General features: G+C 53.7%; 1 protein-coding gene across 2 annotated transcripts; it reads right to left on the bottom strand.

The window, feature by feature from the left end:
* Positions 1 to 4,788: 4,788 nt before the first annotated feature.
* Positions 4,789 to 15,815, bottom strand: RDH13 (retinol dehydrogenase 13). 2 transcript variants are annotated; one of them, XM_057496656.1, is made up of 8 exons: positions 15,523 to 15,815; positions 14,291 to 14,442; positions 13,891 to 14,009; positions 12,454 to 12,609; positions 9,136 to 9,240; positions 8,004 to 8,216; positions 7,096 to 7,197; positions 4,789 to 5,825 (listed from the first exon to the last, which is right to left on the bottom strand). In XM_057496656.1, the coding sequence occupies exons 2-8, from the start codon at positions 14,407 to 14,409 to the stop codon at positions 5,581 to 5,583; spliced, it is 1,059 nt and encodes a 352-aa protein (XP_057352639.1). In that variant the 5' UTR covers positions 14,410 to 14,442; positions 15,523 to 15,815; the 3' UTR covers positions 4,789 to 5,580. The 2 variants fall into 2 exon arrangements, with proteins under 2 accessions (XP_057352639.1, XP_036765156.2); XM_036909261.2 differs by lacking the exon at positions 14,291 to 14,442 and having other exon boundaries at positions 15,523 to 15,702.
* Positions 15,816 to 16,033: the final 218 nt, after the last annotated feature.

Here is a 16,033-nt window from a genome sequence, read left to right as displayed (position 1 = left end):
GGGCTCGGGGTTCCTTGATGTTGTAGACTCTGACAGGGCTTCATACCTTTTTACGGCTGAATAATATTCCTTCGTATGGAGGGGCCACATGGTCTTTCTCCACTCCTCTCTTGAGGGACACTTGGGCTGCTTCCGCTTTTGAGCAATGCTGTTCTGAACATAGGTGGGAAACAGTCTAGCAGTTCCTTAAAATGTTAGACGTAGGGTTCGTGACTCAGCAATTTCCCTCTGAGGTGCATAGCAGCTGCATTTTTGGATTCTCATATTCTGGTTTACTTTGGTGGCTGTGTTTGATAACCACTGTTTGCACCTATGTGCTTGCGTAAACAGGGCAGTGCTTTAGGGTGATCTGCACGTTTCTTGCTAAATGTATTCCAGAACATGAAAGCCTCCAGTTGCTGTGGTAAAGGGTTGTACTACAAGAGCGCCCTCTGCTGTGAGCATGGTGACGTACAGCTTTTCACCTGAAGGGAATGGAAATAGAGGTTTATGTCCTTGATATTTTCAAAACCTTGTGTAGTGACAGATCTTCAAGGTCTACTGCTAAGTGAAAAAAGAGCAAATGCAGAAGTACACTGATATGCTACCATGTCTGTGCATTCCTTTACATTTATTGAATTTAATTTTATTCTAGTACTACATTCACATGGTTCAAATACGAAAAATAAGAAAAGAGCAGGAGAGATGGCTCACGGGAATTGGTGGGGTTTTCCGTTTTGCTTTTGCCTGGAATTGCTCTGAAGCGCTGGCATTCTCTGGCTTCTTCACCAAGGACGTGGTTTTGTGCCATTTTGTTATTCTGTACTATTTTTTTGTTATTTAATTCGATTATTTTGAAAAAAAGTTACAGAAGAGTTGCAGGTACAGTACAAAGAAGTTTTTCCTGAACCGTCTGAGATGTGGCAGACCCTCACCCAAACACTGATCAGACTGCCCACAAACAAAGACGTTCTCCCACCTAACCTCAAACAGTATCAAAATCGGGACATTAATATTGACCTGCACTGTCTTAGATGCCATATGGGACACACGCACTGAGGCAGGTGCCATAATCCTCGGCTACCCCCGAAAGCCCGAAATATTAGATGGAATCTTCATCATCGATGAGTGGCTCCCAGCCCACGGGCCCTGGCCAGCTGGTCTCACGTTCCGTCCCAGCCTGGCGCCCTCCAGCTGCGCTCCCAAACGTGCTCCCGGGTTCACACCAACTCACAGCAGCCAGACCCTACAATTCCTCCAGCTGAGCCGGGATGGGCCGCCAGAGATCAGGGCGTGGTGGCGGCAGGTCCGATGGCCGAGCACCCCGCGATGTGAGACGCCTGCCCAGCCACGGGGCACTGGTCTCTGCTTGCCGGCGCGCCTCAGGGGAATTGGGAGGCTGAAGATGTTCAGGTTGGTCCGCACGAATGAGCCAACCCCACGTGCCAGATGGGTCTCAAGGCTGCCTACTTCACTCCTTTGAAGCTCTGCTGCTTCTAGTGAGACCCCCAGCCCGATTTTCAGCAGCCTCCTGCCTCCTGCAGCCGCAGATCACGGTCTCCTTGCCATCTGCCATGGAAAACCTCTGGGCCCCACGGCATGCCAGCAGGAAACTGGCTGCTGGGAGCCGGTCACTCGTGTCCTAAGGCTTGTGTCACCATCAGAGGCAGACCACCATTTGTAGTTCCGTAACCATCTGTCCAGTTCGCAGACCACTTGATGCCCCAGCACCTTGTCTGCCACCCGCACACCACCCAGCTGACCGCAGGTAGGAACGCGGGGCCGGACGCCGCCGTGTGCTGTTCCGTCTCGCGCCCTAATGTTCACAGCCCTGGAAATGGATCCAGTGGGTCTGCCTCGGTGGTCCTCGACTGAAGGGGACGGTCCCTCCCCAGGGACAGAGGATGTCCGGAGACAATGTGGGTGGCCACATCTGGGAGAGGCTGCCTCCTTCCACTCTCTCCCTGTCCGCACGAGGCCTTCTCCTTGGCTGGCTGTCTTCTCTCTTACAAGGATGCTGTTCGTTGGATTTAGGACCCTCCCAGATAACCTAGGACCAACTTATCGGGAGAGCCCTAACTTAATCACATCTGCAAAGAAAGCTTTTCCAAATCAGCTGCTACAGAAACCCAGTCTTGGGATGAAGCTGCCCCTGGTAATGGCCAGACAGGGAGAAGGAACTGACGATTACCGCGGTCCCCTTCCTGCTTGCTTATGCCCGGGGTGAATACCAGCCCAGCCTCCACCGTGTCCCATCCCCAGCAGCCCACGGCATCCTGTCAGTATTCCCCGGGCCCAGGGAGCATCAGAGGGTTTGACAGCCAGGTTCCCCTTTGTGAAGAGCCCTCCCGCAAAGCACCTGCCCCACATCCGACCCCTCGGCCTAATTCCCCTACCACAATCTCTCTGGACTTCTGTGGGCTGAGATTTTCTCTGATCCATGTTTATTACCTTTCATCTCTCTACGGCTTACAGCTACGTCTGTGAGCCACCTCAAGGTCTTCGGGGAAATGGGCAAGGGTTACGTCAATCTGTGAATCAATTTGTGGTCCCTGGGGCTTCTCAGCCTCAGGAAGGAAGCTGATGTTGACCTGAAGGATTAGCCCCAGGCCAAATGGCCCTTTTGTTTAGACCTTAGCCTCCATGAGAGTGGGCTGCAGAGTCAGACTGAATTCCAACTCTTCTTGCTAACACACCCCAAGTTGTCTTTTTTTAAGCAGGTAGTGGGGAGTTCATGAAAACACCTGCTCATTTCAGTTGATTTGCTCATAAGCAACACTGGTGATGCAAACGCAAACAGAAAAGTATTGGTGCAGAGTGTCTAGGGAGGCTCACAGTCATAGGCCAACGAAGCAACCTTTGAAAAAGATGGTGTGGTAGGCAACCGGTGGCTCCCCCAAAAGATATCCATATCCTAACCCCCAGGACCCATGCTTTCCATGGCAAAGTGGGATTAAGGCGGCAGATGGAATTAAAGTTGCTCATCAGATGACTTTAAAGGAGGGAGATGATCCTGGATTATCGGAGTGGTCCAAATGGGATCACAAAGTTCCTTGAAACGGGAAGGGGAGAATCAGAAAGACAGCAGCACGTGACTTGGCCACCACGATTGTGGGGGCCGAGCCAGGTGACGCAGGCGCCTCTGGAAGCTGGAAAAGGCCAGGAAGTGGGTGCTCCCCTTGAGCTCCGGAAGGAAAGCAGCCCAGGGACCTATGTCCAACTTCTGGCCTCCGGAACTCTTCAGAGAAGAGATTGGTATTGTCTAAACCACCAGCTTGTGGTCGTTTGTTTCTGTAGCCATGGGAAACTAACACAGATGGGAAGCAGGGAAACAAATGCCCAGGCCGCGGGGACCAGGAGGCAAGACGTCCTCAGGGCTGCCATGTCCAATGCACACTGCCTTGGCATCAGTCCCATCAAGATGCAAGCTCAAGGAGGGGCCGTGGTCATGCTGGAACTGCATCCACATGCCCAAGGAGACAGGGAAAGACGAGGCAGAGACCCACCAAATGCAGCTAGCAGAGCAGGAGTCCACGCAGGAGCTTCCGGGTTGGTGAGCATGTGGGGAGCCAGGAGTGCCGGGCCCACGGAGGGCACCGAGGCTCTGCGCTCGCCCACGTGCCCGGCCGCAGGCACCTCCTCCACCTGGATGTTGCTAAGTCAGCTGGCGTCACCAGCAGTGGGGCGGTAAGACAGCTCCTGTCCCCTGATGTCACAAACCATCAGGCCACAGCATCGCGTGTGGGCTTCTTACCACAAGTGCACAACCTGAACTTAATCGTGAAGAAGTAACAAACTTCCTATAAAGTATCTGACCAGTACCTTTTGGAAGTGTCCAAGCCATGAAAGATAAAGACAGTTCCGTTTAAAGCAGACTTAAGGGGTCACGACAAGTAACATCACATGATCCCGGACTGGATCCTCGGCTGAGAAAAAAGTTTTCTTTTACTATGAAGGACATTACTGTCCACACAATTCCGATGTCCATAGATCAGACGTTAGATACTAGCATTATGTTATTTTCTGGATTTTTATCATTTCATATGGTTCTGTAAGAGAACAGCCCCAAATCCCCAAGCTGAACCCCATCATGTATTTGGAGAAGCAGGGGTTTTGAGGTTATCCTCAGATTTCCCACGTGAGAGAAGCATTTCTCATATTTGTTTTTCCATGACCCCACAGTAAGGAAATATGTACATTATCCAAGTACATACGTATGTCGCCAGGTCCAGCCCACACTTGGGGGGCGGGAAGGAGAGGATGGGCACCCCAGGGGCCATGCTAGGAGCTGCCCACCAGTCAGGTCATCCCAGACGCTTCCTTCCAATGTTTTGGTCGTTTGTGGTACCAGAAAGAGAGCTAACTGCGTTCATACAGTTTTGGGCCATCTCTAATTCCGCCCCCCTCCCTGGGCACTGTGGGTATTTGGGGCTGATCACTCTCTGCAGGTCTGTATATTGTAGGATATGGGGCAGTGTCCCTAACCCCCACAAGTATCTCAAATTTTAAGGTTTTTTTTTTTAACGTTAAAGCATTTTTATCTTGTTACTGAGTATTTTGCTGCACCCCGGATTCTATATCCGAGTTGAGCACCAGCCCCGTTTCTAACGCAGAAGACACCCACGCTACAGAAAACTGTTGCCATGTGCAGGGAGTGGAGGGAACCTTCCGGAACTTCTTGTTGGCTGACTGCCCTGGAAATGTTTATGAAGTGACGTCTTGGTTCCCTAAAAGGAAGACGTACGTGAGCCGTTCTGGTTCAGCTCCCTAGCACTTCCCCACACGCACGGAGTTAAATGAAACCTGTGACTCAGCTGGGTTTTGTATTACTTTTGTTAAAGAGCAAGTTCAGAGTCTAACGGTTTCAGCCACCACGGGGTTGAGGGGAGGCCGTGACCTGGGCACCCCACTTCTTCCCTCGCAGCAACAGCTGGCAGGTTTCTCGCGTCATGCCACCCCACCGGGCTGCAGGCACCAGGCCCGGGATCTGTGTCCTCAGCACACCGGCTTTGGAAGGCCCTTGCGTCACCGTTTGCAAGGACCGCACCACGGCCACCCATGGGCCAGGCGGTAACTCGCTCGCCAACACCTGGTCCCAGGAGGTGGTCCGGTCATTAGGCACATTTCCCAGCTGGAGAAACCAAGGCTCAGAGGACACGTGAGGTGCACAGGGCACACAGGGAGCCATGAGCTTGGCCGCACGCCTGTCAACTTTTCCAATGGCCACACGGTCCACCCCACGCCACTAGCTCTCCTGACGTGGCCACAACACAGCGAGCCCACTCCTCACTCAGCAGGTCCCCAAGGAGGCATCTGGCGATGCCTGCTGTCAGCAGGGCACGGCACTCCACCCGGGCAGTCAGCACCAGGAGACGGCAGCAAGAAGAGGGCCACTGCCGCCACCTGGGGGGCCCTGGGCATGGCAGCCAGTGTGCCCCAACCACTACTGCCCCCTGGAGGGCGCTGTGGGTGTGGCAGCCAGCGTGCCTCTGCCACTACTGCCATCCAGAGGGCTGTGGGCGTGGTGGTGACTCGACTGGCCGTGCTGCTGGATCCTGGTGATTCAGCCTCCCAGGTGGTTTCCACACCTGCTCCCAGAGGTTATTTGGGGAGGAACTGCCCCTTCACAGAGGCCCCACCAGGCATCTCGAGGCCCACCAGGTGGGCACTTGCAGCCCAAAGCCTCCGGGCTACCTCCTCGTCCTCAGCTTCAGGGGCTGGAGCCTTCTCCTTGAGGCCATCAAAGTACTTTCCAGAAATGCCCTCCAATTCCTCTGCCACAGCCAGGTAAGTGCTGGGCTGGGCTGCCAGCTGGGGGCTCTTGACCAGCAGCCAGAAGATGGGACCTGCAATCAGCCAACAAAGCATTCAGGGAGAATGAGAAAAGCCCTACTCCACCCACTGAGGCCAGAGGTTGGCCTGCAGTTCCACAGAGCACCCCTCCAGACCTTTGCCCCTGTGGTTCCCTCCACCAGGAGTTCCTTTCCCAGGCAGCGCCCAGCCAACCACTCCAGATGCAGGGACCAGTCCAAAAACTGCCTCCCCCAGGAAGCCTCCCTAGCTTTTCCTAGGAAAATAGAAGCCCTCCCTCCTCTCAGTTCCCAAGTCCTTACCCTACCCTGTCTTGCTTTAAAGTGACTTTCATTTACTGAAAGTCTCCAAGGTCAGCCTCGGCTTAAAGTCCTTGATACCTGGCACTCACTGGCTACTGTTTTTCAGGGTGATAAATAGTAATTATAAAGTCCTATCCTCTGGTGGAGCTTAATTTCTGGGCCAGGGTTCTGACCCTTTTAAGGGAAATCTCATCTAACCCTCCCAAAGACAGTGAGGAGGGGACTGTAATGGCCCTCACTGTGCACCATAAGGAAACAGGCTCAGAGAGGTGAGGTCTCGTCCCTGGGCGGCACAGCTGGTTTGGGCTGAGGCTGGAGTCACCCAAGCACAGTGAGACTCCCTCTTCAGGGACATGGTTTTCTCATCGAACGAGCTTTGGCCTGTTTCCTGGGGCTGTCCTGAGACTGGCAGGCCAGATTGACACGTAAAAGTGACTCGTTCTCAGAACACAAAGACACAGGGGAGGGCAGACCAAGCTCCTGAGAGTCTCTGACTTGACCGGGCTGAGGGAGGCCTAAAGAGCTGCTAAAACAGAGAGCACGACTGTAAGGGGGTGACCGTGATAGACTGAGAGGTGCCCTCCTCGGTGTGGGTGGGCACCTTGCAATTAGCTGGAGGTGAGACTAGAACAAAAAGGCGGAGGAAAGCAGACTCCCTCCCTCTCTGCTTGAGCGGGACGCCCCCTGCCTGCCCTCGGACACCGCGGTCCCAGCCTTTAGAGCTGCGCCGGGACCCACGCCATCAGCTCCCCTGGTCCTCAGGCCTTCGCGTTTGGACCGGGCCTGCACCCTGGCTCTCCAGGCCTCCAGCGGGAAGAGGGCAGGTCACAGGACTTCTTAGCCTCCGTAACGGAAGCCGATCCCTCATAGTATCTAAACATCTATATATATCCTATTGGTTCTGTTTCTCCACAGAACCCCAACTAATCCAAGGGGGGGTCTTGGGCCCCAAGCTGGGAGGGCACGGATCCAGCTAAGGAGCCCCAGACTGGGGGGGACTTACCGAGCGCGAAGCTGGAGAAGGCAGAGCTGTGCATGCCGGTGTGTCTCCCCAGTTCTGTCCTGGCCACGCCAGGGTGCAGAGCATTGACAGTCACGCCAGTGCCTGGGGAGAGACGGAAAAAGTGGGCAGGGGGAGCAGGCAGATGCCAGATCCATGGCTTCTTAGGAAGGCTCATGCTACACCCCCCACCCAAGTGCTGGATGCCCCCAAACTGCTGTTTCCTGCCTGGAATCCACATCACCCTTCCTGTTCTGAAACTTCTACATCAAGTCATATGACAAGTCACATAACTGCCCAGCTGTGTGTAATCACCCGAAGGGCTGGAGAACTCCAGGCTGAGCTCCCCGCACACCCAGCAGAGTTTGAAGCAGTGGGTCAGGATGGGGTCTGGGATGCTGTAGTGATGACAAGCTCCAGCTGAGCAGACCGTCTGGGAGGCAAAGGCAAAGGGCAGACTTTTCAACTTTGGCACCATAGACCCTGGGGTCAGATCATTCTCTATCCTGTGCACGGCAGGGGCTCAGCAGCATCCCTGATGTCTACCCACTGGATGCCAGCAGCACACGCACCCACCCACCCCCACACTCCCCAATGTGACAGCCAAAAGGTATCTTTAGATACCGTCCAATGTCCCCCAGGGGGGCCGATCATGCATAGTTGAGAACCACCAGCCTAGAGCACCGAAGGCTTAGATGCCTGTCCAGGATGAGCAGGAAAAATGCCGTGATTGATTAGTGATGCCTGCTTCAGGCACACACACACACACAGCGGTAAGTGTGTCGCACATCTGCCTGCTCTGTCCTGGAACCAGTGCTTGACCTTCATCGGCCCGGGTCACAGCCGACTGCCCCAGGCTCAGAGCCAAGGGAAGAGGGAGGCCACGCGGCTTGCCACACACACACACACACCTTGCAGCTGCCGACTCAGCTCCCTGGTGAAGAGGACGACGGCCAGCTTGCTCTGGCAGTACGCAGCCTTCGTGTTGTACTTCTTCTTCTCCCAGTTCAGGTCATCAAAGTCTATGTGCCCAGCAACATGGGCCAAGGACGAGAGGTTGACGATCCGAGAAGGGGCTGAGGCTTTCAGCTTGTCCAGCAGCAAGTGTGTCAACAGGAAGTGACCTGGGGAAAACAAAAGGGTAACTTCATTGAACCCCCACCATGTGGGCAGGTCCATACTGGGTCTGCCCTCCCAATAATCCACAGCTCTCAACAGGGGCCAGTTTTGCCCCCCAAAGACAGATGGCATTGCCAATGTCTGGAGACCACTCCAGTGGTCACAGCTGCAGAGCAAAGAGCAAGGCTACTGCCACGTAGCAGAGAGCCCAGGGCAGCTGCTAAACCTACAGAGCCCAGGACCGTCTCACTGTAAAGGACCATCCAGCCCCAAATATCATGCCCCTGATAGCCCTGTGAGGTCACCTGGGGGCTCTCCCTGCCTTCTGTCTCCCAAAATCCTTTCTCCATTTCTTCCTCAGTGACAGAGGTCTTGCTGCGCACAAGGCTCCCCCTGAAAGACTATGTTTCCCAGAGGCCCTTGCAGCTTCATCGGATCATGTGACTGAATCCCAGCCAATAGGCCATGAATAACAGTGTGAGTGTTATGGGACGATCAGCACCCCACAAGACCCCCCAAAAAATGGTGTTGAAGTCCTACCCTCTAGGATCTCAGGACGTGACCATATTTGAAGGGTCTCTACAGAGGTAATGCTGTGACAATGAGGCCATCAGAGTGGGCTCTCATCCAGGATGGCTGGGGCCTCCCCAACACCCATCCCCCTGACCCTTCCTAACACTTCCAGCTGCATTCAGGGTGACAACAGAGCAACTGAAGGACAGACAGACAAAGGCCAAGGGCCTCATGGAAATTCAGAGGGTTGGCTGAGTATCTAGCAATGAATGGGCTACCCACCCACTGAGCCACCCAGGGGAGTACAGGAGGACCCCCCCACAGAGCCCATGAACGGCGCGGAGACCCCACTCATGTCCCAGGCCCACCATACACCAGGGACACCATACAGCCCTTGGCCCACAGCCTTACCCAGGTAGTTAACACCAAATTGCATCTCAAAGCCGTCCTCAGTGGTCCAGTGGGGGCACTGCATGACGGCCGCATTGTTGACCAGGACGTGCACTCGCTCCTCCTCTGGAAGGTGGGGTGAACAGAGGGCAAGCGTGTCAGTTCCATGCCCGCACAGGGCAGCAGTGCGGTCGGGGGAAGAGCCCCCAGCACTAGGCCAAACTGTGTCCCCCAGACATTTGTGTCCACTCAGACACTGTGGATGCAACCTTTTATTAGTCTTTGCAGAAGTGATCAAATTAAGATGTCATGGAGTGGGCCCTAATCCAACACTGGTGTCCTTTGTCATAGGAGGAAATTTGGACACTGAACATGGTGTGACGACAGAAGCAGAGTTGGGGCGATGCACCTACAACACCAAGGACTGACAGCCACCCCCAGAAGCTGAAAGAGACGAGAAGAATTTTACCCAGAGTCTCAGAAAGTACAACCCTGCTGCAGGTTGTGGCCTCCAGGCCTGGGAGAGAAGAGATTTTTGTTGTTTTAAGCCACTGTTGCCGTACTGTGATATGGCTACCCTAGGAAACAACACACCCCACCTAAGGCTTGGAGACCCTTCCTAAAAAGGGAAAAAGCCACATCTGCAGGGACCTGGGAGCCTCAAGCTGGGGGCTTCTCATGGACGCGCCAACTCTCAGCAGACAACCTAAGTCTGATTCCCATGCCCACCACACCACCTGCACAGGCTGCCGTCCCTCTCGGGCCTGTGTCCTTGTCTGTAAAATAAGAGGAATGAGAGAAGAGTGCCTTCCCCCCACATCATTAGCTGGGGCTGCCTTAACCAAGTACCATGTGCTGGGGGCTAAGCAGGGATATACCAGCCTTGTATGCTGGAGGCTGGAAGATGGAGGTGTGGGCAGCACGATTCCCCGAGATGGGAGGGAGGTCCCACTCCCAGCCTCTCTACTTGGCTTCAATGTGGACAACTGACTGTCCTGAAATAACAGCTAAGTTTCAAAATGAAGCCATCACGGTGCAAAAAAGGTTAACACTGACTCCCTGGGGGCTGGGGCAGAATCAAGGTGCTCAGTCCTTTCTTCTTTACACTGTTCAGTATTTTATAACTTCTCTGTAAGGAACATGTATTTCTTTGCATCAGGAGGTTAAAAAAAAAAAACACTCACTGAATGTTTATTTCTCCACCTTTTCTTGGCAACGATTCCTCTGTCTCTGGCTAGCTGGCCTGCTTTCATTTAACACTGAGTTGGGCACAGAGGAAGAGACTGTCTCAAGATCTATAAACACCCTCACATGTGAGCAATACGTACAAAGGATGTTCACAGCAGCAAAAGGCTGGAAGTGAGCCAATGGCCATTCACAGAGGGCTGGTAAAGCCAACCGGCCAGCAACACGGGCAGAGCACATCGCTGGGGAAACACAAGGTGGGCCGAACACAACATGGGTGGTACACAGCGTGCGCGGAATAGAATGTAAGCAAAACACAACGCAGGGGAACACAGTGCTGGGGGAACACAACACAGGGGAACACAATGCTGGGGGAACACAACACAGGGGAACACAGTGCTGGGGGAACACAATGCTGACGGAACACAATGCTGGGGGAACACAACGCAGGGGAACACAACACAGGGGAACACAATGCTGGGGGAACACAACGCAGGTGGAACACAATGCTGGGGGAACACAACGCGGGGGAACACAACGCAGGGGAACACAGTGCTGGGGGAACACAATGCTGACGGAACACAATGCTGGGGGAACACAACGCAGGGGAACACAGTGCTGGGGGAACACAATGCTGGGGGAACACAACGCAGGGGAACACAGTGCTGGGGGAACACAATGCTGACGGAACACAATGCTGGGGGAACACAACGCAGGGGAACACAGTGCTGGGGGAACACAATGCTGACGGAACACAATGCTGGGGGAACACAACGCAGGGGAACACAACACAGGGGAACACAATGCTGGGGGAACACAACGCAGGTGGAACACAATGCTGGGGGAACACAACGCAGGGGAACACAGTGCTGGGGGAACACAATGCAGGGGAACACAATGCTGGGGGAACACAACGCTGGGGGAACACAACGCAGGGGAACACAATGCTGACGGAACACAATGCTGGGGGAACACAATGTACAGTACGAGACGCAGATAGAGTACAAGGCAGCCACAAGGAGGAGGATACTCTACTGCCGCCACCTCAAGAGAAAAAGCTCAGGATGGCACCGGGTGTCTACAATGTGTATAAAAAAGCCAAAATGGGTGTATAACTCCTGCTTGCTTTAGAAATGCAGGAACTGTCCCCAAGGGACACACAGAAGTGGGCATGGAACTCATCTGAGGAAGGCATCAGGGTGGCCAGGGGCAGGCGCGGCAGGGCGACGGTCTGCGGTATCCCTATGTGTACTTTCTGAACGTTTAATCCTGTAGATGTTATTCCTATTCAAAAAAGTTAATACATAAACAGTTCTGAGAACCCCTGGTGGGAAGCAACAAGAATGAGTCATGAGTCAATGTGACAGAAGTGCAGAAAATGCCAGCCTAGCCCCTGGACTTGCAAAGAGAAACATCTAGCAAAGGGCGCATTCCGGCCCCGTGCGCTATGCAGCGGGTCCTCCGCCTGTGTGCTTATTGTCACGGCCGTGTCGCCAGCTGGACCAGACATTCCGGAAGCGGAGGCTGAATGTGACTCATCTCTGTGACCCTGGCGTCACCCAGGAGAGCCAGGAAGCCTCAGGAGACACTGCATGAATCAGTGTTTCTGGCCCTCTTCCTTGGCAAACACCCTGCACCTCCCCGAGCATCTAATACCATCTTGGCCTCTGCTTCTTGGATTCATGCTAACGCAGAAGGAGCTTGTTTTCCTGCCAAAAAGTCAGCAAAGATTTTCCATAAAAAGCCAGACAGCAAGTATTTTTGGCTTTGGGGGCCATCTGGTCTACCTCTACTAGAATGCCATCACCGGAACACAGCACCCAGACAACAGGTAATCTGAGGGGCGTTGACTGTGTGCCAATAAAACTTGATGGAAACTAAAATTTGAATGCCACCCAACATTCATGTAGTGTAAAACATTATTTTGATTTTTCTCCAGCCATTTACACATGTAAAATATCAAGTGTGAAAATGTCAGAAAAGATAGAACTGTAAAATCTTCACCTGTAGAGTGCATGACAACAGGTGGTGACCCAACCTGGCCAGTGGGTCGTTGTCTGCCAAAACCCCGCTCTAGGATGCGCCTGCTTTAATGGCTCCTCAGAGACTGGCTGCCCAGGACGGCCCCTTGCAAGGCCAGCTCCCCCCTCCTACCTTCAATGATCTTGGCTGCAAACTCTCGGATGGACTTGAGGGAGGCCAGGTCCAGGTGCCGGGCACGGACGCTGTGATTCAGGGTCTCCCTGCGGATATCTCTTGCTGCCTCCTCGCACTTCTCCAAGACTCGACAGGCCAAAATGATGTTGCCTCCTGGAAACCCAAACGGGAAAAACATTCTTTTAAAATAAAAGATCCATGCCTAGGTGTACATACCCCAGACAAAAGGTATATGATCCCATTTATATGAAATGTCCAGACAGCCAAATCCACAGAAGGCAGGTGAATGGTTTCGGGAGGGGGAATTAGGGGTGATGGTCAGGAGGATCAAGGGGTCACTCTGGGGTGATGAGAATGTTCTAAGATTCAAAGCAGTGAAGGCTGCACAACTATGACCACCCTAAAAATCACTGACATACACTTTAAATGGGTTAACTGTGTGGTGCATGACTTAAATCTCAGAACAGCCATAAAAAAATTCTTTTTTAATTAGGAAAGAATAGGGATTTTGAGGATGCACGAACGATGCTGACCATGTGGATCTTTGTGGCTTAATCCAACCCAGGCAGACCCAGCTGCCTCCTACGCACCCCAGGGCCCCCCTTGCACCACCCAGAATGGGACTCCTCGGACCGAATCTGTTGGCCCTCTGGGTGGCATAGCAGCCGGGCCCTCAGGTCAGGTGGGTCTGCCCTCCCACCCCAATTTCCCTTCTCACCCTCTCCCCATGCCCCTCCAGCGGGGAAACTCTATCTGGTGGTGGGCCTGCCCATCCCAGCCATCCAAGCTGGGACCCCTGGGGGGACAGCAGCTTGGGCCTGGTCCACCAGGCACCTGTTGCCCTGGCCACCCCAACACGTCAACCCAAAGAAAGTTTCCAACTCCCCCCAACACTCACACTGGCCCTGCTGCAGCCATCCTAGCCCAGCTCGCCCAGATGCTCAGACCAAAAACCCTAGCTGCTCCCTCTGGTGCCTGACCTGCCAGGAAACCCCACCAATTCTTACTTGGGAAGATCTGCATGTGCTGAGGGCACTGCTCCCCATCCCTCTGGTCCCACTGTGAGAAAACAAACCCAAATCAAAGGGCCATCTACACACCACCTGATTAGTAAGCTGGACGAGCCTGAAGGTCCTGACCCCTGACCTCTGACCCAGGCCTCAACCCAGCCAACAGGATTGAGTGCCACTGCAGCAGGCAACTATCAAGGCCGACACAAGGGGAAAAACCAGACCCGAATCTGGCTGAGCAACCACAGCCTCCTCTTGAGACCCGCCCCTCCCCTACCTCTTCCAGGGGCACCAGCCTTTCTGGCCTCGGGTGGCGTGAGTTCCGTTTCTGCCAAGTGCATACAAAACAATCACATGACCTTGACATCCCCCTGGGGAAAGCTCACCCTCCATCACCAGACCTATGCCCCCACCGGGACCTCACCTCGCTTGGCCAGCTCTAAGGCCGTCTGCTTCCCGATGCCCGTGTTGGCGCCAGTCACTATGACGGTCTTCCCGGGAATAGTGGCCTTGCTGGGACAGGCCCCGCCAGTGACATAGTCCCTGAAGATGAAGACACCATGGGTCAGTTCCATCTGTCCAGTCACTGCTGGTATCCCCGACCCCTCGGAGTCAAGGGTTCTTGAGCAGTGATCCCTCTGAGCTGGTGTTCCCCCAACTGAAAGATTCCATGGGGCAGCTACCAGGCTGCAGGCAAAGGGCGCCACACAGCCTCCAAGAAGTGACCATCATTTTATAAAGTCGTTCTGTATGCATTTCCCAGGGTTGCTTTAAGAAACCACCACAGCTCCCTGAGTGAAACCACGCAAGTGTACGCTCCCCACCTGCTGGACGGGGTCCAAAAGGGCCTCCCTGGAATCAAAGCAAGGGGTGGGCAGGGCTGGGTTCCTGGTGCGGGGGAATGTGCTCCGGTGCCTTTTCCGGCTCTAAGAGCCACCCCCATTCTTTGCTTCGCCCATATTCCAGAGGCTAAATTCTGCAATGAAGCCAATGTCACCAGGAGGGGACTGGCCAAATAAACATGCCGTCCCCACATGACACAACTCACTGTACCAAGTGGTAGCCACCACCACTTGGGACTAATTTTCCACTTAAATTACTGAAAAATAAATAGCATATTTCTTTCACCAGGACATCCAGTTCCCTTCCTTCTTGCCATGCTGGTACTTTATTTACTTATTTATCTTTAGTTTTTTCAGAACTGAAGACAACAGTATATGGGTAGCAATAAAAAAAAGCATCCAATGAATTTTATTACAAGGCAGAATTGTTTTTTTCTAGAGCTTTCAAAAAAAGCTAGTTAATATCACAGAGCCTAGTTTAATGCATTATAAATAACAAGATACCAGCCAACTAAATGAAAAGGACTATCAGACCAGGAGGAACAAGTTCAAAACACAGCTTCATCATAGAGCAGATAAACAAACCCAAAGATATATTCAAAGAGATTTACAGTCTAATTCATTTCTTTAATTAAAAAGTTTTTCAATATTCAAATTATTTTCTGACCTAACTCCCAGCCAATCTTTTCTATTATGTACCTCTAATAAAATTATATGTTGCTAATCAATTTTTTTTTTATTGTAGTAGGAACAGTTAACATGAGATCTACCTTGTTAACAAAGAAAACTTAGTAAGCTGGGGCCGGGTTTGTTTGTTTTTAAGGTAAAGACAAGAACTATGTATAAGTCCCGGGCAATTCGATTTTTTCGTTTCCTGAGTTGGACGATCCTGTCTCTCCAATTTCGGGTAACGACAATTTGGGGGGCAAACGGCGTCCCTGCGCCTGGGCCAGCAAGTGGCGTGCGCGAACTGCTCGGTAAATACATGCCGAGTGGAAGAATCAGTAAAAGTACGGAAGCCCCTAGACCAAGACGTTCACAAGATCGGGCCCCGACCCGGGCGACCTTGACGCGACCGGCAGTCGGCCCGGGGCTGCCCCGCCGTGGGAGCACGGCTGGTGGGCGGCGGGGGCACGGCGCGCCGGCGAGGAGCTGACGCGAGCACGCTGCGCTCCCTCCCGACCCCACCCCGCGCCGCCGGCCGGCACCCTCACCTGAGCAGCACGGCACCGCCCACCACCGTGCCCAGCGCGGACAGCGGCAGCAGGTAGCGGCTCATGCCCTCGGCGCGGCTCCCACGCAGACGAGCAGCTCCACGCCTCCCGCGTCCACGTGTGGCAGGGCCTCCACGGACTGCGCTTCCGGAAGGGGCGGGGACTACGGGGGCCGGAGCCGAGCGCGGCGACCGCTGGGAGCGGTAGTTTCCGGGGCCAGGGGCGTGGCCGGGAGCTGGGGCTGCTGGAGGGGCGGGGCCCGGGCTCCCGGGTCTGAGGGAGGAGGAATCCACTCTTCCAATATGACTCGTCTTAACTAATTAACCTGCAAGACCCTATTTCCGAATACGGGCACGTTCTGAGGTGATGCTGGTTAGGACTTCGTGTGGGCGGAGAAGGAGGAGGAGGAGAATTCAACCTATCCCACTCGTAAAATCCAAAATGTGGAAGCAACCCAAATGTCCATCAACAGCTGAATGGATATAAGTAAGTTATAGTAAATTCATACAGT

Source organism: Manis pentadactyla (assembly GCF_030020395.1).
Source record: "Manis pentadactyla isolate mManPen7 chromosome 15 unlocalized genomic scaffold, mManPen7.hap1 SUPER_15_unloc_1, whole genome shotgun sequence".
Classification (NCBI taxonomy): Eukaryota; Metazoa; Chordata; class Mammalia; order Pholidota; family Manidae; genus Manis; species Manis pentadactyla.
This window is presented reverse-complemented; position numbering and strand designations above follow the sequence as displayed.